Below are 16,172 nucleotides of genomic sequence, written 5' to 3' on the forward strand. Positions count from 1 at the left end.
ATGCCTCGATTAAATATGTACATACGTTTGTCATTTTTAACAATCCGTATAAAAATATTGTAAAATCAAAGGTCCCAACAAAATTTAAATCGGGAAAACTGAATAATTAATTGTAATACTATTTGCACTCACAAATATGCTCCAAATAGATAAAAATATTTGTAGAAGAAACATGAATTTATTAGTAACATTTCCTTTATCACCAACCATAGGCAGAGATAAAAACTTAACAAATAATTTTTTTGTATATGTATGAATGTACATGATATTTCTTCCATTAAATATGGGTGCGCTCATGGGTTCTCATGTGATGTGATTGAGTAAATTTTTTTCCACAGTATTCACAGCTAAAAAAGTTTAATAATTACAGCATATACAAAAAATTACTCTAGTGTACTCACTTGTAAGGTTTCTCTCCTGTATGAGACATAACATGAACTTTGAGTACGTTCGAATAAGAAAATGCTTTGCCGCAGGTCTCGCAAATGTACGGTCGCTCCTGGGTATGAATCCTATTTAAAGTATTATATATTTTTAAAAATTATTTGTATATAAACGTCACTAAACACACCGTTGATGCTTAATGCAAGTAGATGGATCCGCAAAACTAGCTTCACAAAACTTGCATTTAAAAGGTCTGTTACCTGTGTGCGAATTCATATGACGAGCCAATTGGGGAGTTTGAGAAAATCGCTTATGACAAATTCTAAAAAACATATATAAATGTATGTGCTTAAAATACGCTAATATATGTATAGGAATGTCTTGTACTTACTCGCATTCATGCGGTTTTTCTTTGGTGTGTATCCTTAAGTGTAATGTTAATTTAGACTTTTCATTATAAACATTACCACAAAAACTACAAATAAAATTATTTGCCGTTTTCTTTGGCCAATTCCTGGTAGAATTTCCTTCGTTTTCAGTTTTATTTTTTGGCGTAGTTTTCATTGCATTAGTAGTTTTTTTACGGCCTCGTATTACTGGAGTTTTTAAGGAAACAATTTTAGTACTCACTTGAAACTCACATTCGACTCCTTCACCTACTTTTTGCTGATATTTTTTTAATTTTTGTGTCGACTCCTCACTTAAGAGATTTTCAATATGATCTTCGGAACTAAGAGTTTCTTCTTCCTTAAATTCTTCGTATTGTGTGTTGGAGTAATATACCAGTTCATCAGATTGTTCTGTATTCGTATCTTCTAAAAAATCCATTCCATCACCTTCAATTTCCACAAACTAAAAGGTAAGAATTAAATATATATGTATGTATATGTATATATATATATATACATTTTATATAATTATTAATTAAATTTGGCAAGAATATAGAAATCAATATGTATAAATTTCTTAAAATACAATATAAGTAAAAAATAACGGTCGATTTGATGATCTTCCTTTAGGAAATTTGGCAACGCTTAATTTTCTATCAGGCTCGATGGCAACGCCACGTTTAAATTTGTTTACATAAATTTTTAACATTCACTAGAATGCTCAGCATTTACAAACCTCGGCCTCATTCGAATCTAATATGCTATCTTCAGCTACATCACAATCCTCCGAAAAGCCTTCTATAACTTCAAACACAAAGTTATTATCATCGCCTCCAGCTTGGCTTGACTCATCAACTAGTACCAAAGATTTTTCACATTTTGTTTTTTCAGACGGATGTTTGTTAGAACTATTTTTATTCAAAATCTCCTTAAATTCATCGACTTTATCTCCAGGCTCTTTTAGATTGCGTTCAGTAAATTGATGTAACTCCTGCCATTGCTTGACTGAGTGTTGACAAAGCTTTCGAAACTTTTCTGCTGCTTTTAGCAATAAAAGACATCTATTACATATTCGATCTGACCAATGTTTTAATTCATTCATCTAAAACAAAAGATAGTTATATATAAGTGTCTCTAAAGTACTATCAACAATACACACTGCGATGGAACCATAGTCAGCTATTTGTTCAGCAAGATTTGACTCTTCATCAAATATAGCACTCATTTCATTTTCCGATGTTTTCAAGCAGATTCGGCAAACGATCCATTTACTTACAGAATGTTCGTTCATTGTTTTCGCTATTGAAAGAGCTCACAAAATATTTTATTTACAAGACTTGCTTTTAATAATATAGTTGGCAATGAAGTATGCTGTTTCTTCGTTGCCAAAGTCTGTTTGGCATACTATCGCCAAACTGTTCTCAGTTCGAATGACTTTTTGTAAATAAGTGTTGTATTTTTTGGCACTTTTCGAAAAATCTATTTTTTTCATTACCACTTATATGGAAAATAATAATTGTCACCAAAATTATAAATCTGTTTGGTAACACCGTCACTCATTCTGACGTTCTTTGTTGTTGGTGTCTCAATGTTTACAATAATTTAATATTAGGAAGAACTTACATTATTTTTTATCACATTAATAGTATATATTAATTGCAATTTATTGAAAATAAGTTATGATGGATGTTAAGTTGGAAGTTGATACATTGTCAATGTGCCGTATATGCCTTCAAAATAGTGAAGAAGGTGAAGAAATGGCGTCTATTTTCGACCAAGACGCCGATTCAATTTGTCTATACGAAAAAATTGAGAGTTGTGGAGGCATAAAGGCAAATTTATAAATATGATATATGAAATATCTTACATTTTCAAGATAATTTTTTAACAGATCCTCACCGAACCGGAACTTCCAACCCGTATTTGCACCAAATGTAATGCTTTCCTTACAATAGCACACAAGTTTCGTATAATATGCAAAAACTCGGACGATTATCTGCGTGAATTTGTTTGCAAATCTTTTGATGACTGCGAAGATGAGGACAATATTTCAGAGTACACTATGGAGTACAGTCCAAAAGCATCAGTTACACAAAGTCTGCAGCAAACGAGTCAAAATAACGACGAGACGCAACCGATTGATTATGAAGAAGTAGCAGTGTACTCAGAAATTTGGTTGCAGGATGGAGACAATGGAGACGATCTAATTGTTGAAGATCATGGAGATGGTTCACAGCATTTCCAAAACCCTCAGAACCAGAATACAAACCCCAGCCCTTCAAGGAAAACATTAGGTATATCTTCGGACGGTGCGGCCGTTATACGTGTAAGAAATGACAGACAACTAAATAAAGAAAAACAAATTCACATATGTGACATATGTGGTAATGTGTATCCGCGTAAGTATGCGCTAGAAGCGCATATGAGGCGACATCGTAATGAACGACCATATGAATGCGAGTAAGTAAGATTTACCACACATAACAGTTGTATTTATCGTTGAAAATTTTATAAACGAAATACATATCTTGATTGGTCACAGAATCTGTTCGCAATCATTTCATCTAAATTTCCAACTAACGCGGCATATACGCAAACATACTGGTGTGCGGCCATATGCGTGCCAATATTGCAAAAGGACATTTGCTGATCGATCCACAATGCTTAAGCATGAGAGGTACAGTTCCATTTGTTAATTATTTTACCGACAATAAATATGTAAAATATCTGAATAGGATTCATCGCAATGAGAGGCCTTATAAATGCGACGTTTGTGGGAAAAGCTTTACCTATTCCAGTGTTCTAAAAGTACATACGCTAACACACACGGGGGAAAAACCTTTTACGTATGTAATTACTCATGACTAATGAGTTTATATGTTAATTACTAAGTATTTAAAGTTTTGTTTTTAATATAATGTATATTATTTAACAAACTAGATGTGGCATTTGCGGTAAACGATTTTCTCGTGCTCATCACCTGCGAGCGCATTTGGAAACGCTGTTGCATCAGAGTGATCCTCGTTCCAAAATACTGCTGAAGCAAATCAAGCGTGAAGAAGGTCTGGGAAACGTATGTGAAGATTTACTAAATGCGTAATAAAGACTTGTCATGACTTTGAAATTGGCTACAAAGTGTAGAGATTATTTCCTGTAAAACATTTGATTTTTCGAAGTTAAACCATGGCAAAATGTAAATCCCTCCCATGAGAAGATATGGGTATAACTTTTGATTAAATAATTTTGCTTGTGTGAATAGTCCGTTTGTAAAACTAAAAATATTTTTAAATTGTACCATCCGATCATTTTAAAAGTAGCTAGTACGATTGTGTTATGCTTGCGAATTTGTTTTTTTTTTTACAGTTAAGCTAAATATTAAAATAACAGTAACAGTGATTATATGAATGTTAGCATAAAAGATCACACCTTTGTTTTCAGGTTTTGTGAAATATTTTTCTCAATCATAGATAACTAGCAGCGAAAATAATTAAATTTTTTACATTACACACAGAATATTTACTTTTATTGTATCAAATATACAGAAATTCATTGGTGATAGACTTTGTTGTTAAAAGTGCAAAACATTAATAATTTTCCATTGCGTTATGCTTCTAGAATGTAGAGAAATCAAATGTAATAAACATCCCAATTAAGTTTATTTTTGTTTGAACTAAAAATTAAATAACAAAACATACGCGTTTATTGTCAATAACTTCTATGCAAACGCTTTAATTACATAATAATAAAAATGGATGAATTAAATTGCCAGGACATGGAAGCGTACTGTCTCACTCAGTTTTCTTTTTAATTTGAAACAAACTATCCTAGTGTTTTAATTTGTTATTACAAACTTGCTCCAACTTTTTATTACAATATTGATGTTCATCGCATTTTCTCATTTAATTTCATGTTTTCGTTTTAAAACTTCTGAATTTTAATTTTTTCTGTTAAATATTTGTTTCGATTTGCACAGCAAATCAGTCTAAGACAGTCGCAACGGCTGTCGTTAGAAATCTACTTGCTCAACATACGCATTTTATCTTTGATTAAATTCCGGAGTTCCGCAATCATAAGCTCATGAGATTCCTTAAATATTGACGCGACATCACCAATGAGAGTTGCTTCTACTTCTGGCTTAAGCGACATATCCGCCATAAAAGAGTTTAGTTCTCGAGCCAAAGTCGGTGTTTTCCAATTAGCTGCAAAGGAAAGAAAGTAACATTTGTTGAAATAAACTTCATGATCCAAATTATTTATCTAATTTTTTTTTTAAACATATACACATTATACGTACTTATGGCAGTTTCGCAACTTTGAAATTGTTTTCTCAGGTGACGCATTAACTCAATCACTAATTGGCTGCGTTCCTTCTCATTTACGATATTCAAATCACTATTGCTTTCCTGACCGGCCTTCTTTCGGGGTTTGGTTTTGGCAGGTTGTTGTAATTTTTCATATATAACCGATAATACAAAAGCGTATAACGACAATATCTATAATAAGAATAACAAATTATTTGAAGGCGCTTTTGTTTATTTTTCGACACACACTAACTTCTAAGCAGGCAGCCACCTTATTCTGCCATTCGCGTCTACGCCAAAGGCCATCCGCCGCTGAGTCACTTTCCGATATAACCTGTACACATAGTTGTACAATTTTAGACGCATTGTCGCTAACCACTTTACATTGAATAGGCAAATTACTCGCTCCGCTGTATAAGTCCAGAACAAGCTGTGCGAGCGAACTGAAGAACTCCTCATATGGCACTTCAAGCAACAGATGCAGTCTGGTTGGTAACAAATTGACTAGAAAACGATTTGACAGTGGCTTGTAGTTCATGAGACGTAAACGTTGAAATAATCCAGACCATGAATCGCGAAGCAATTCGATCGTGTCGGTTTCTCTTGCGCTTTCCATATCATTAGAGTTGCTGTTGCTATTTGCATTAACGGTTTTTTGATTCGTTTTCTTGCTATTAATATTTTTATCGATGTTTTGTTTATCTTCCGTTACATTTGCTATGTCTAAATTTGGTTTTTGGTGGAAAATGTCGACAAACGATGCTACTAAACGCAACTGAAGTTGGCGTATTTGCAACACTTCCACTTCTTGGTCAAACGATTCTTTGCGTTCCTCGTCAACATTAACCAAATGCACCGGGTCCCAGCGTATCAAGGCGCCTAAATCGCGATTGTCCGATAATTCATTCCATGAAATGCGATCTTCAGCAGGCTCAATGCTCATAGCTGTATATGCTGCTAGATTTTGTCGCACATTACCATATAACATAACCAAATCACACAATTGAGCCTCTATAGAAGTGCTCACATAGTGAATGCTGTTTGTAAGACGTTCTTTAAAATTCATGAACTCTTCAAGTTTAGAGAATGTACAAAACCGATATGTCAATGTAATGTACTCTAAGCGTTCCTTGTAGCTGTTGGTGAAAAATTTCAATGTTGCATCAAAAACTGTGCGTGCCATAGAGAAACGACCACACAATGGTAATAAATTGCAATGAATGTAACTCATCGAGTCGAGCTGTATTTGCTTGATATCCAAGTAATCGTACATTTCTTGTGCACCCAACATGCAACCGAACATATGATATATCTTTAGGCTAAGCAATTTTACATGAAAATTGCTGGTGCTATTACGAAGTACATATTGTAACAGACAGAGCGCTTCAAAAATTCGATCCGATCGTTGTTCTCTCAAGCTTACATCATACATTACATTTGCGGCCAATAGCGCATACGGATCAGAGGGGCCCATATCGGTGTGTAGTAAATTCTTACCAAAAGAGCTTAAACCGTGTTCGTAGTGCAATTTTAGGGCAGTGTAAAATGCAAGTAAATGTTCCGTTTGCAAGTCTAAATGTGAGCCACAAATGCGCGAAATCTGCAAAGCACAGATGTGCTTTTGCATTTGTTCTTTCTAAAGTAATGGGTTTAAAATATTATTGTAGAACAGGTTGTTTATCGTCATATTACTTACATCCTGTGGTAGAGTAGTGGAGCTAATTCCGCTCTCCAATAAAAGCTTACTAGCTAACTGCTGACGACCTTCCATACTAATAGAGGGCAAGAAGAGCGCAATGTCGTGAGTACAACAAGGTTTGTCACCAAAAAGTCGAAAATATTCATTAATCAATACAGAAAAGTCACCAAGTAAAGCTTCTGCATCCAAATTTTGTGCACGCATTCGCTTATGTAGTTCCAGGCGCGCTAAATACGGTCCACGTACTTTGCGTTCACCGGATTCGATCATCTGTAGAGTTAACAAAAGAAGTATACGAAATTTTAATATAACAACCAATAGTTCATTAATGAAGTGCTTAGATAGCATACCTGACAAAGAAAATCGTGGCATTCATCTAGGGTACTTAATTCACTTATGGGTGTTTCATCGTTAGTTTTCTCGGTCGGAGTGTTTTCTGGGGCATCTTTCAGCAATTGAAAACAGCTTATTAAGTAATCTTGATAATAGTCCCAGCGATCTCGACTTTAAAATAATTAAATTTATATTATCTACATGAATCTTATTTTTATTTTTTCAAATGTAGTTTAGTATTTTTTTCTATAATCATTCTAATATTTGTAAAGTTGCAAAACTAAATTACTCACTCATCTTTTAACAAGTCTTTTAGAAGGGTATTTGTCTCTTGCCACATTTTCAACTCTTTTAACAAATCGATTTTCATATAAACGGGAGCCCCAGGATACAGCTTTTCACATAGTTCACCGCTAAGGAATTCCAAAGCATCTTTATACTTTTTCTGTAGTTTTAAAATATGCAAATAAAGAAAAACTTCTTGTTCCGACTCGAGTTTATTTTCATTGATCATTTTTTCTACCATGCGCTGTGCAAGCGCTAAATAAATTTTGGTCTTTTCCGGAAATTTACTTTCTGGTCCACGTATGCCCTAAAATTATAGTGAAATTGTAAACCACATGCCAAGCGAAACTCAATTTGAATACCTGAAGAACAACACTCATTACAGCCCAAAAATAATACGCCGTCTTTGGTTGCGCTTTATATAATTGCAGCGCAACAGATTGCTGCGATTTAAAATCCTCCAAACGCACATGAGATATAAAAAGATGGGCTAATAGTTCCTCATTACCGGGTGATTGTTTTACGGCATTATTATACAAATATACAATCTTGTCCACTGTAAATTAAAAAATGTGGTTATAAATATGATTTATGACTAAAGATTATTTATAGCTTATCTCCACCCTCTTAATAATTAAACGTTTTATAAATTAATATTTTTTCTCTAGCATTCGTGGTACTTATGATATGTAGTGCGGTATCACGGTAATAGTCGTCTATACTTATGGCTATATGAATTTTGTCGCACGCCCAATATGAATAATGTGCATTTGGCGGCAGACAAAAAACTAAAATTATATTTTAATGAGTGCAACCAAATTTCTTTGAATATGTAATTGCTTAGAACGCTACCAACAAAGTATTCGGCTAAATTGTTGTGAGAAATTTTCTAGGTATTGCGAATTGATTGACTGATTCTATAGTTTTATTTTAGATGTGTATATATTTTACAATTAAAAATATTTTTTCCTAAAAACTCTATTTTTTCTGATAACTCGATATTTCTGTTCAATTTCATTAAATTAAATTTTTAATTTTCTCAATTCAAAATTTTCATAAAACAATAATTAATAATTTTATTTTGTAACCAAAATTTAGACATTATGCTTCTGCGGAGAATATAGTATAAAAATAAAGATCCAAACGTATACGTTTACAAGCATACATATATGTATTTATATATGTACATATGTAAATCAGAATCAAAACCCATCTACACATTCCATTTGGGTGCATGACAATTTGTTTTTGCATACATTTAATGATAATGAATGCATGTGTGTATATACATTAGGGTATACTAAATAAGATAAATAAACGAATATCATTTTAATGACACCTTACTATAAGTTCACAGCTCTAATGGATATACATATTTAAATTATAATAAAATAAAAGCTTGTACTATCTTGTATATTTTTATATATAAGAATAAAAAAATTGCCTTTCAAAAAAATTGAACTTACAGAAAATATTGTTATTACATACTTTTTTTTATATTTTTTCAAGAGAACATTTACATATATTATTGATTATTTTATATATACTTACGTTGTTCCAATTCTTTATAGCAAAATGATAACACCTGTAATGTTGGATCATCTACCGGTTTCTCATTGCTCACAGTTTTTAATACGATCTGACTCTCTTCATATCGCCCCAGTCGAAGTAATGCTAACGCTTTCAACGCACGAGCACACCACATATTTGGATGTTTTTTCAGAAGTTTTTCCGTCTCTTGAAGAGCTTTTCGGTTATTCCCAACTTCCAAACTATCTAAAAATTTCAAATAAAATGTTTGTTTCAATTGAAAATTTTCACAAAATTGTTTTCATTTCATATGGAAAATTGCATACAATTATTCGTCCACATGCTATTGTTACTCACACGTGCCATAAATCGCTTACCATATATTGGGCGCAACCGTCTCTCAAAGACGGTAGCGTCATGCACTTGTTGCGACATCGCTCCTTTGTAATCACACTAGGCTTTATATAGCCGTTTTATTTTAAAATTACTTAAAATTCAACAACTTTTTAATTTATCAATCGTAGTTTAATCCTCAACTTCTAACACTTTTTAGACAACCTCTAGTCATAAGTTCTTACAAATGCATGTAGTCGGACTGTGCTTTTTTGATTATTACGAAAGCCAATGTGGTGCTAGTTTCACGGAAACTACCATAAATATTTTTTTTAAAGAAATTTTGTTTAATAATGGCTAAATTATTTTGAGCCTTTTCAATTGCTAATTTTCCCCCGAAAATATTCCAAATACATATGTCAATTTGCTGCTACACATTCTTCCATCAAATGTCGCCTTTTTGTTGTTATTGTATGTGTCTCACGTATTACTTTTACGCGATAGTCCTTTGAGAACAATTTTTGAGTTATTACTTAATTTTTATCTATGATATTGATAAAATTAAATCTTTTTAAACGAATCGCACCTAGCCGAAAGTAAAGGAGCATACGGCAAAAGTTGCAAGTAAAGCATAAGCAAAAATAAATGTCACAAAAGAACGAACAACTAAAGGCATGCATAATTTATAAATACAGTGAAGGGTATACCATTGAAACTTTGGTAGTTTTGAAGAACTACTCGGGAAAGGGAAAATCCGATTTTTTTAAATTCAAAGACCCATTTTTTTACCAAAATCTGAAGCATCAGAAAATGTCGCTGCTGTAGCGGAATTTTGTTGCTGAATAAATAATATTCACGTAATAAACAATTAATTACGTTACACATTACTGAAATTAAAGTCTAAAATAAAATTCCTAAATTTTTCTATTATTTAAAAAATTGTATATATACAGTACTTTTGTCTCATAGAAAATATATGGTGAATAATTAAAAAAAATTTATAATTATTTAACTTTTTCTTATTTAACACTATAAGTCCTTTATTGTAAATGACGAGATAAATTGTCAGTTAATTTTATTTTACTTCCATTCGTAAATATTTACGAAACAGATGTATAATAAAATTTAAGCTTTGGGCTGCCCCTTCGTTACAAAAAACCAAAATCAAACAAAATTATAATAGTTTATTAATATCATTTTGTAGACTAAAATTCGTTAATAAAAAATTATATAAAGAAGTTTGCAATAGTTGGTTTAAGCAACTTTATCGTAGGTTTTAATAAATAGAATTTAATTCTTTAGAACTCATTTATGTGGCAGCGACAACTAATTTTGTCAATTTCATATCTGGCACTATTTAATTTTACAAGTAACATTGAAAACAAAAAATGAATGATCCTAATAAAGCTATTAACGTGAATTTATCATCGCTTTTAAGTTTAAAAGCTGAGCTATTACGTAAACAGGCAGAAGTAAGCAAAGCAAAAACTGCCCAAGCTCAAACTCAACCGAGTGAATATACTGCTAAAAAATTGCAAACATTCAATAATAACAACGCTACCACGGAAGATGCTCAAAGCAATAAAAAATATAAAAAGTCTCGAACCAAAGAAGTGGAATCAGGTGAGGATGTTACTGTGTACGAGTACGAAGATACCGAGTTGGTGGAAAAGTCAAAAAGGGTATTGGAAGCAAAAAGCAAGTTCTACGAACGCATGACGCGCACTGGAGGACAATTAAATTCAGATGATAACTGCTTAGTGTTATTTAATCGCAAGCACCAAGAAGAATGCAAGAACAATAACAATGCCAACAGGTATGATGAGCAATGTACAGAAAACGATGTTAAAAACAGCGAAAGCGAAAGTGAGGATGAAGTAGCATCAGATGAAGAAGAGGATTGGGTCGAATATACAGATTGTTTAGGGCGTACTAGAAAATGTCTACGGGAAGATTTAGAAACCATAAAGAAAAGAGATGCTGAATTGGCAGCTACTATGCCGGAACGTTTGGACCAATCTAAAGCTAATTGGATGATAAATACGAAAAACACTGATACAGCAAAACTGGATGAAGATGCACCCTTCGGTCCGATGCCATGTGAGAGTTTATTCGGTGATGGGATTTCCTTAATGTCCAAACATGATGAACAAAGGGCTAACTGGGAGCGCAAAGAGCAAGAAAATCTCGACAAGATTGATGTGCACTACCAGGATGTTTTCTTTGATGAGGCTAGGCAACACGGTGTCGGTTATTATACCTTCTCCACCGATGAAGAAGAACGTAAAAAACAGCAAAAAGAATTGGAAGAAATAAGAAAAGGCACCATTGATGAGCAGAACCGTCGTGAACAGCTTCGCGCTCAGCGGGAAAAAATAATTGCAGAACGCGTGTTTGCAGCTAAAAATAGGCAACGGGCTCGTCTTGGGCTGCCTCCACTTGAAAAAGTTGAAGAAAGGGAAGAAGATGCAAATACAAAAAAAGAGACTAAGGAGGAGCGTAGAGCTAGAAAAAAAGAAGAAAAAAATAGACGAAAACAAGAAAAATATGAAAAAGAAAGGGAGCTGGAACGTCAGAATCATCTTCGTCCATGGGATAAGGAAAAATTATTCAAAGAAAGTAGCAATTTAGCTAAAGATATAAGCCAAAATGAGCAAGAACCAAAATGGTCCTATAAGCCGGAAAAATTGCCGATGTCTCAAGAGCAGTGGAATGAGAAGAAAAGATCTGAACGTATAACAGAATTTGCGCCCATTAGCAATCCACAAATTCAGAAACAATACCAGCCAAAACGTAAAAACTTCACCAGTATGCCTCCACCCGAAGAGCAAAATTTAGTGAACAGCTCCAACAATGACAAATATTGTACGACTGAAAATTTCGCTAATTACCAGTCATCTAAAAGTGATAAGAGATTTCAGTGTCGCAGCTACTGTGCAGAGACAACAGAACCGGAACGGTTAGGAGTTAACATAGCGCCACCTGTTGACTTAGATTATGTTTCGCCACCGCATACTAAAAAGCCAAAATCCAACAGTGAACTAGAAAAATCAATTGAAGCAGGTTTACGATTTCTGCGCAACAATTCTGATAAAGGAAATTTGACCACTAAATCCAGTTGGACAGCAAAGGCAGACTATTAAATAATTTAGACAACCAATTTTTTATAAAACATACAAATATGACTAATACATTCTTTTTAAGCAGATAAATTTATTTAATCATATTTATGTATATACCGTATTATTTCATTCACTTGTGGTTGTCGAACAAGTATGGAACTATTAACAATTTTCTTTTTAAATATAAATCTATTCAAGCGACAATATGCAATATTGCTACAAATTGTTATTGTCAGTATGAAATTTTTGGTAATATTGTATATTACAAAATTTTTTCCGAAAAAAATAAAAGTAAAGCCATTCGTGCGAAATTACAGTGCAATTTTTCCATTATAAATAGGACATTACTCTTTATTTTTGCGATATTGAGGAGTACTTAAACTAAATCGAAATGTTATATCAATACTTTCACAGAAGTCGCTAGGGTACATAGTGCGTGAATGTGTGCGAATTGTGTTCGAAATATTCTTTGGTTTTGGATTACAACTAATATTTTTTCATTCACCCACTTACATACATATGAATCTATAAAATATAACTACAGTCGCCTCGCTCAATCTACTCGTTTACTGTATTAAATTACATTTATAAAATTCTCATGAGAATGAAAATTAATTAGCGCTTCACATATTTGAAACATTTCTATAGAACTGCATAACTAAAATAAGCTTATATTATATACATACTATGTACGCTTCCTTTTTAATTTATATACCAACATAAATTTAATATATCATTTTTTATATGGTTGCACTATAATCAAAAATCATTATAAGAAAGTTTATCTGCAGTTGTAACCATTATATTATGTTACACGTGCAGCCACCGTTAGCCTTTGTAATCTGCCAATTTAGATTATTAAAGCATGCCCCTATCGACCATATCAATGACGATATCAGACATTTTTTCGCGACACAAATCGTTTGGAGGAAAATTCAAGATTGGTGCACCGGCCTCTATGTCATCAGGGTGCATATTTAAGTACATGTCTGGTGCATTTTCAGACGAACATGTTGACATGGGTATAATATCCATTGCAAGTCCAAGTGCAAAACATCCATATTCTTTCAATTCAACCCGGAATCTACGAATAACTCATAAGAAGGCAATATTAAAGAAGTTATCTAATACAAGAAATTGATAATACATACAATTTTGCAAATTTCTCTGTGGTATCACATACTTCTGGTATGTTTGTGCATAATAATTTGAGCCAACCAAAAAGTTCTGATGTATATAGTTTAATAAACCCGTTTAAATGTTCATCGCGCATTGCTTTGGTGGTACAACAAAATAATAAATTGGCTATATCCAATGCAATAGAACTGTAGCGAATCAGTTGAAAATCTACAAGGCAAACCTAAAGAGAGCGTAATTACTTCAATATTTGTATAAATATATTGATAAAATAGATATTGGATCATCTCTCACATCTACGGCTCGTTTTTGTTCTGTATTATCCCCGGTACATTCATAGCGATAGAGGAAATTGTTGACCCAACAGTCACCATGACAAATAGCAGAAAGTGTCGATTCCGCACTGACTAAATGAACCATTTGGGAAAAGAACGTTGAAGACCCCGCAAATTTTTTCATTGCTTCCAAATATTTAGAATCTTCCGGAAGGATTTCAGAAACCTGTTGATAGAGATCGCCGGTAAACATAGAACACGTTCGAATAAATAATTATATATTCTAATATTTACCATTTTAATGGCATCCTTTGTAAGCCTTTCATAATAATTTTTGTACCAATTCGCATTTGAGGAACAAAACAGTCCTTCGGTAATATGCTCGCGCAATCGTTCGAAATGAGCAGGGTTTTCAAATTTATAAGACAAACTGAGGGCATGAAATTGAGCCATCTCTTTCAGCACCAAGTGTGTCTCTTCTAAAGTTAAACCCTTTTGCCGATCCGGCATTTGGAAGTTGCGCACGCGCAAGTCCTCTGAAAAAGTTTGAAGTTAAGTCAAAAAGTTTATTGTTCATATTTTTTTAATTTGCTTATCCATACCCATTATGAGAAGATCATCACGCGCATAGTAACATTTAGGAGTGGCTCCAAAAACTTTGGATGTTTTGTCCTCTTGAAATCTCAACAGTTCTGGCATTATTTCCGTATAAAATAACACCTCATTTCTGAAATTCAAGATGGTTATCAAATACATACATATATCTTACGTACATATACATATATACATAGTTTTGGAAAATTCAAATTAATTTTTATTTTAAAACAAAATTAAATATCAAAAATAAATTAAGTGTTGATATTGGATATTTTAACACCTAGAATAAATAAACATAGGGATACTAATAAAATGGCAGCGTCGGTGGTGTAATGGTTAGCATAGTTGCCTTCCAAGCAGTTGATCCGGGTTCGATTCCCGGCCGACGCACACTTTTTTTTTAATTTTTTTTATATGTAAATATAGTTCACGTTTTTAGATATAGTGAATTCAATTACTTACCTAAAGAGTTTATCGCTTTTATAAGCTTCTCGGCGTTGTACATTTTCCGGCATTCTCTTACAAATTAAATTCTTTTCCCATTTTTGTTTTTTACCATCCGCTGAGCTTTGTCGTTGACCAGTTAGATGTGTGCGATATATTGTCGCCGTATAATTGTCACCGCGCCCAGAACCCTGCTCCTCCTACCGATCAGAAGCAATTAAAAATAATTATCTAGAACAAGTGCAGCTTAATAAAGCAACACAGAAAGATTTTGCATACACATGTCCATAAATATGTACATATGTATATATTTAAATACTTTGACTGCACTGCATTGAATGTTTCCACAATTTCAGCATTAACCGCAATACAACCGCACACAACAATGTCAAAAGCAATTGAAATCAAAGTATCCAATCGTGAAAGAACTACTTGCTTAAAAAAGATTTAATTTCTCTATCCACAATACTGACTAAGCCAATCAATCGAATGTTTGAAGTGTGTGAGGTTGCAGAGCGGTAACTGCTACCACCTTGTGATGTAACATTGAATTCATATGTGGAGTCTTAAACTGTGCTTACAAACACTTTCATTTTCTTAGGTACATACATATGAACAATGTACAGATTTATTACACACAGATTTAGATATGTGAATACGTTAATGAAATCGTTTATAATAAACCTGTGCCATACCTCATATCCATCGATTTCTACTTCCGGCTCTAAGTCGCGAAAAATTTCCCGATATGTTTCTAATGTTCCTTTAGAACAAGATGCACTATCTCCCGGAGTCTTATCAGTTACTCCCATAATATTTAGAACTCTTTCCCGAATAGGATCAAATGCTATACAAAACTGAAAGAATATTAGAAGCAGAAGGTCTTAGAATACTGTAGACCTCACATTGCAATACTTATAGTTGATTTCGGTGGTTTTGTACTGCGAATTTTTGCCGATATCGATTCTATATTATTGTTGTTAATTTTGTTCCCAATAATATTATAAAATTCACCTTCAACTAATAAGCAATGAAGACAGTTTGTATACGAATACTTGCAGTTTTTCGATGCGTTACAATTACAATTCTCCACTTGACGTTCTCAATGCTTTCGCGAATTTCTCGCATCGATTTTCTCTGCTGAAATTTGACAACTGTACGGGCGGCCGCTTAGGAAGGGATGCTAAGCGGCTGTCAGTTTCAAGAATGAAATACATATATACATACATTTAGTTTATGCCTTTGGTAATGTCAATTTCCGGTATACTTATAATACTCATCCTTCGTTTTATCCAACGCTGCCATATCAAAACAAATATTTGAAATAAATGTTGATCTTATGA

General features: G+C 33.2%; 5 protein-coding genes and 1 non-coding gene across 9 annotated transcripts; 3 read left to right on the plus strand and 3 right to left on the minus strand.

Moving 5' to 3' along the window:
• Positions 1 to 158: 158 nt before the first annotated feature.
• LOC109579877 (zinc finger protein 3) lies at positions 159 to 2,195 on the minus strand. The gene is made up of 6 exons (XM_019992004.3): positions 1,933 to 2,195; positions 1,510 to 1,875; positions 776 to 1,236; positions 572 to 706; positions 402 to 512; positions 159 to 347 (listed from the first exon to the last, which is right to left on the minus strand). Exons 1-6 carry the CDS (start codon positions 2,062 to 2,064, stop codon positions 278 to 280), a joined length of 1,275 nt encoding a protein of 424 aa, XP_019847563.2. The 5' UTR covers positions 2,065 to 2,195; the 3' UTR covers positions 159 to 277.
• Positions 2,196 to 2,322: 127 nt separating this feature from the next.
• On the plus strand, positions 2,323 to 4,544 carry LOC105230957 (transcription factor Ouib). The gene is made up of 5 exons (XM_011212010.4): positions 2,323 to 2,605; positions 2,665 to 3,233; positions 3,316 to 3,450; positions 3,509 to 3,619; positions 3,714 to 4,544. The coding sequence occupies exons 1-5, from the start codon at positions 2,453 to 2,455 to the stop codon at positions 3,871 to 3,873; spliced, it is 1,128 nt and encodes a 375-aa protein (XP_011210312.2). The 5' UTR covers positions 2,323 to 2,452; the 3' UTR covers positions 3,874 to 4,544.
• Positions 4,118 to 9,883, minus strand: LOC105230958 (phagocyte signaling-impaired protein). Its single transcript, XM_011212011.4, has 9 exons — positions 9,299 to 9,883; positions 8,943 to 9,167; positions 7,754 to 7,947; positions 7,400 to 7,698; positions 7,124 to 7,277; positions 6,771 to 7,043; positions 5,328 to 6,710; positions 5,068 to 5,266; positions 4,118 to 4,972 (listed from the first exon to the last, which is right to left on the minus strand). Exons 1-9 carry the CDS (start codon positions 9,354 to 9,356, stop codon positions 4,788 to 4,790), a joined length of 2,970 nt encoding a protein of 989 aa, XP_011210313.2. The 5' UTR covers positions 9,357 to 9,883; the 3' UTR covers positions 4,118 to 4,787.
• A 697-nt stretch (positions 9,884 to 10,580) lies between these two features.
• LOC105230959 (coiled-coil domain-containing protein 174) lies at positions 10,581 to 12,692 on the plus strand. The gene has a single exon (XM_011212013.4). The coding sequence runs from the start codon at positions 10,643 to 10,645 to the stop codon at positions 12,395 to 12,397; it is 1,755 nt and encodes a 584-aa protein (XP_011210315.2). The 5' UTR covers positions 10,581 to 10,642; the 3' UTR covers positions 12,398 to 12,692.
• On the minus strand, positions 12,444 to 16,019 carry LOC105230960 (uncharacterized). 4 transcript variants are annotated; one of them, XM_029552298.2, is made up of 8 exons: positions 15,889 to 16,019; positions 15,525 to 15,686; positions 14,848 to 15,029; positions 14,391 to 14,515; positions 14,083 to 14,324; positions 13,808 to 14,014; positions 13,528 to 13,736; positions 12,444 to 13,460 (listed from the first exon to the last, which is right to left on the minus strand). In XM_029552298.2, exons 1-8 carry the CDS (start codon positions 15,955 to 15,957, stop codon positions 13,235 to 13,237), a joined length of 1,422 nt encoding a protein of 473 aa, XP_029408158.2. In that variant the 5' UTR covers positions 15,958 to 16,019; the 3' UTR covers positions 12,444 to 13,234. The 4 variants fall into 4 exon arrangements, with proteins under 4 accessions (XP_029408158.2, XP_011210317.1, XP_011210316.1 ...); XM_011212015.4 differs by having other exon boundaries at positions 15,525 to 15,676; positions 15,735 to 16,003; XM_011212014.4 differs by having other exon boundaries at positions 15,735 to 16,003.
• Trnag-ucc (transfer RNA glycine (anticodon UCC)) lies at positions 14,704 to 14,775 on the plus strand. The gene has a single exon. It is a non-coding gene; the product is annotated as a tRNA-Gly (tRNA).
• Positions 16,020 to 16,172: the final 153 nt, after the last annotated feature.

This window comes from Bactrocera dorsalis, chromosome 2 (assembly GCF_023373825.1).
Source record: "Bactrocera dorsalis isolate Fly_Bdor chromosome 2, ASM2337382v1, whole genome shotgun sequence".
Lineage (NCBI taxonomy): Eukaryota > Metazoa > Arthropoda > Insecta > Diptera > Tephritidae > Bactrocera > Bactrocera dorsalis.

What these genes read in the sequence shown, in the direction of transcription:
- LOC109579877 (XM_019992004.3), bottom strand. Translation starts at nt 2,064, where the DNA reads ATGAACGAACATTCTGTAAGTAAATGGATCGTTTGCCGAATCTGCTTG. An exon ending in TAGATTCGAATGAGGCCGAG is followed by an intron (nt 1,237 to 1,509) that starts GTTTGTAAATGC and finishes CTTACCTTTTAG; the next exon opens with TTTGTGGAAATTGAAGGTGA. An exon ending in ACTTGCATTAAGCATCAACG is followed by an intron (nt 513 to 571) that starts GTGTGTTTAGTG and finishes TACTTTAAATAG; the next exon opens with GATTCATACCCAGGAGCGAC.
- LOC105230957 (XM_011212010.4), top strand. Translation starts at nt 2,453, where the DNA reads ATGATGGATGTTAAGTTGGAAGTTGATACATTGTCAATGTGCCGTATA. An exon ending in GAACGACCATATGAATGCGA is followed by an intron (nt 3,234 to 3,315) that starts GTAAGTAAGATT and finishes GATTGGTCACAG; the next exon opens with AATCTGTTCGCAATCATTTC. An exon ending in ACGGGGGAAAAACCTTTTAC is followed by an intron (nt 3,620 to 3,713) that starts GTATGTAATTAC and finishes TTAACAAACTAG; the next exon opens with ATGTGGCATTTGCGGTAAAC.
- LOC105230958 (XM_011212011.4), bottom strand. Translation starts at nt 9,356, where the DNA reads ATGTCGCAACAAGTGCATGACGCTACCGTCTTTGAGAGACGGTTGCGC. An exon ending in AAAGACTTGTTAAAAGATGA is followed by an intron (nt 7,278 to 7,399) that starts GTGAGTAATTTA and finishes ATTATTTTAAAG; the next exon opens with TCGAGATCGCTGGGACTATT. An exon ending in AAGTTGCGAAACTGCCATAA is followed by an intron (nt 4,973 to 5,067) that starts GTACGTATAATG and finishes TTTCCTTTGCAG; the next exon opens with CTAATTGGAAAACACCGACT.
- LOC105230959 (XM_011212013.4), top strand. Translation starts at nt 10,643, where the DNA reads ATGAATGATCCTAATAAAGCTATTAACGTGAATTTATCATCGCTTTTA.
- LOC105230960 (XM_029552298.2), bottom strand. Translation starts at nt 15,957, where the DNA reads ATGCGAGAAATTCGCGAAAGCATTGAGAACGTCAAGTGGAGAATTGTA. An exon ending in CAAAGGATGCCATTAAAATG is followed by an intron (nt 14,015 to 14,082) that starts GTAAATATTAGA and finishes CTCTATCAACAG; the next exon opens with GTTTCTGAAATCCTTCCGGA. An exon ending in AACAAAAACGAGCCGTAGAT is followed by an intron (nt 13,737 to 13,807) that starts GTGAGAGATGAT and finishes CGCTCTCTTTAG; the next exon opens with GTTTGCCTTGTAGATTTTCA.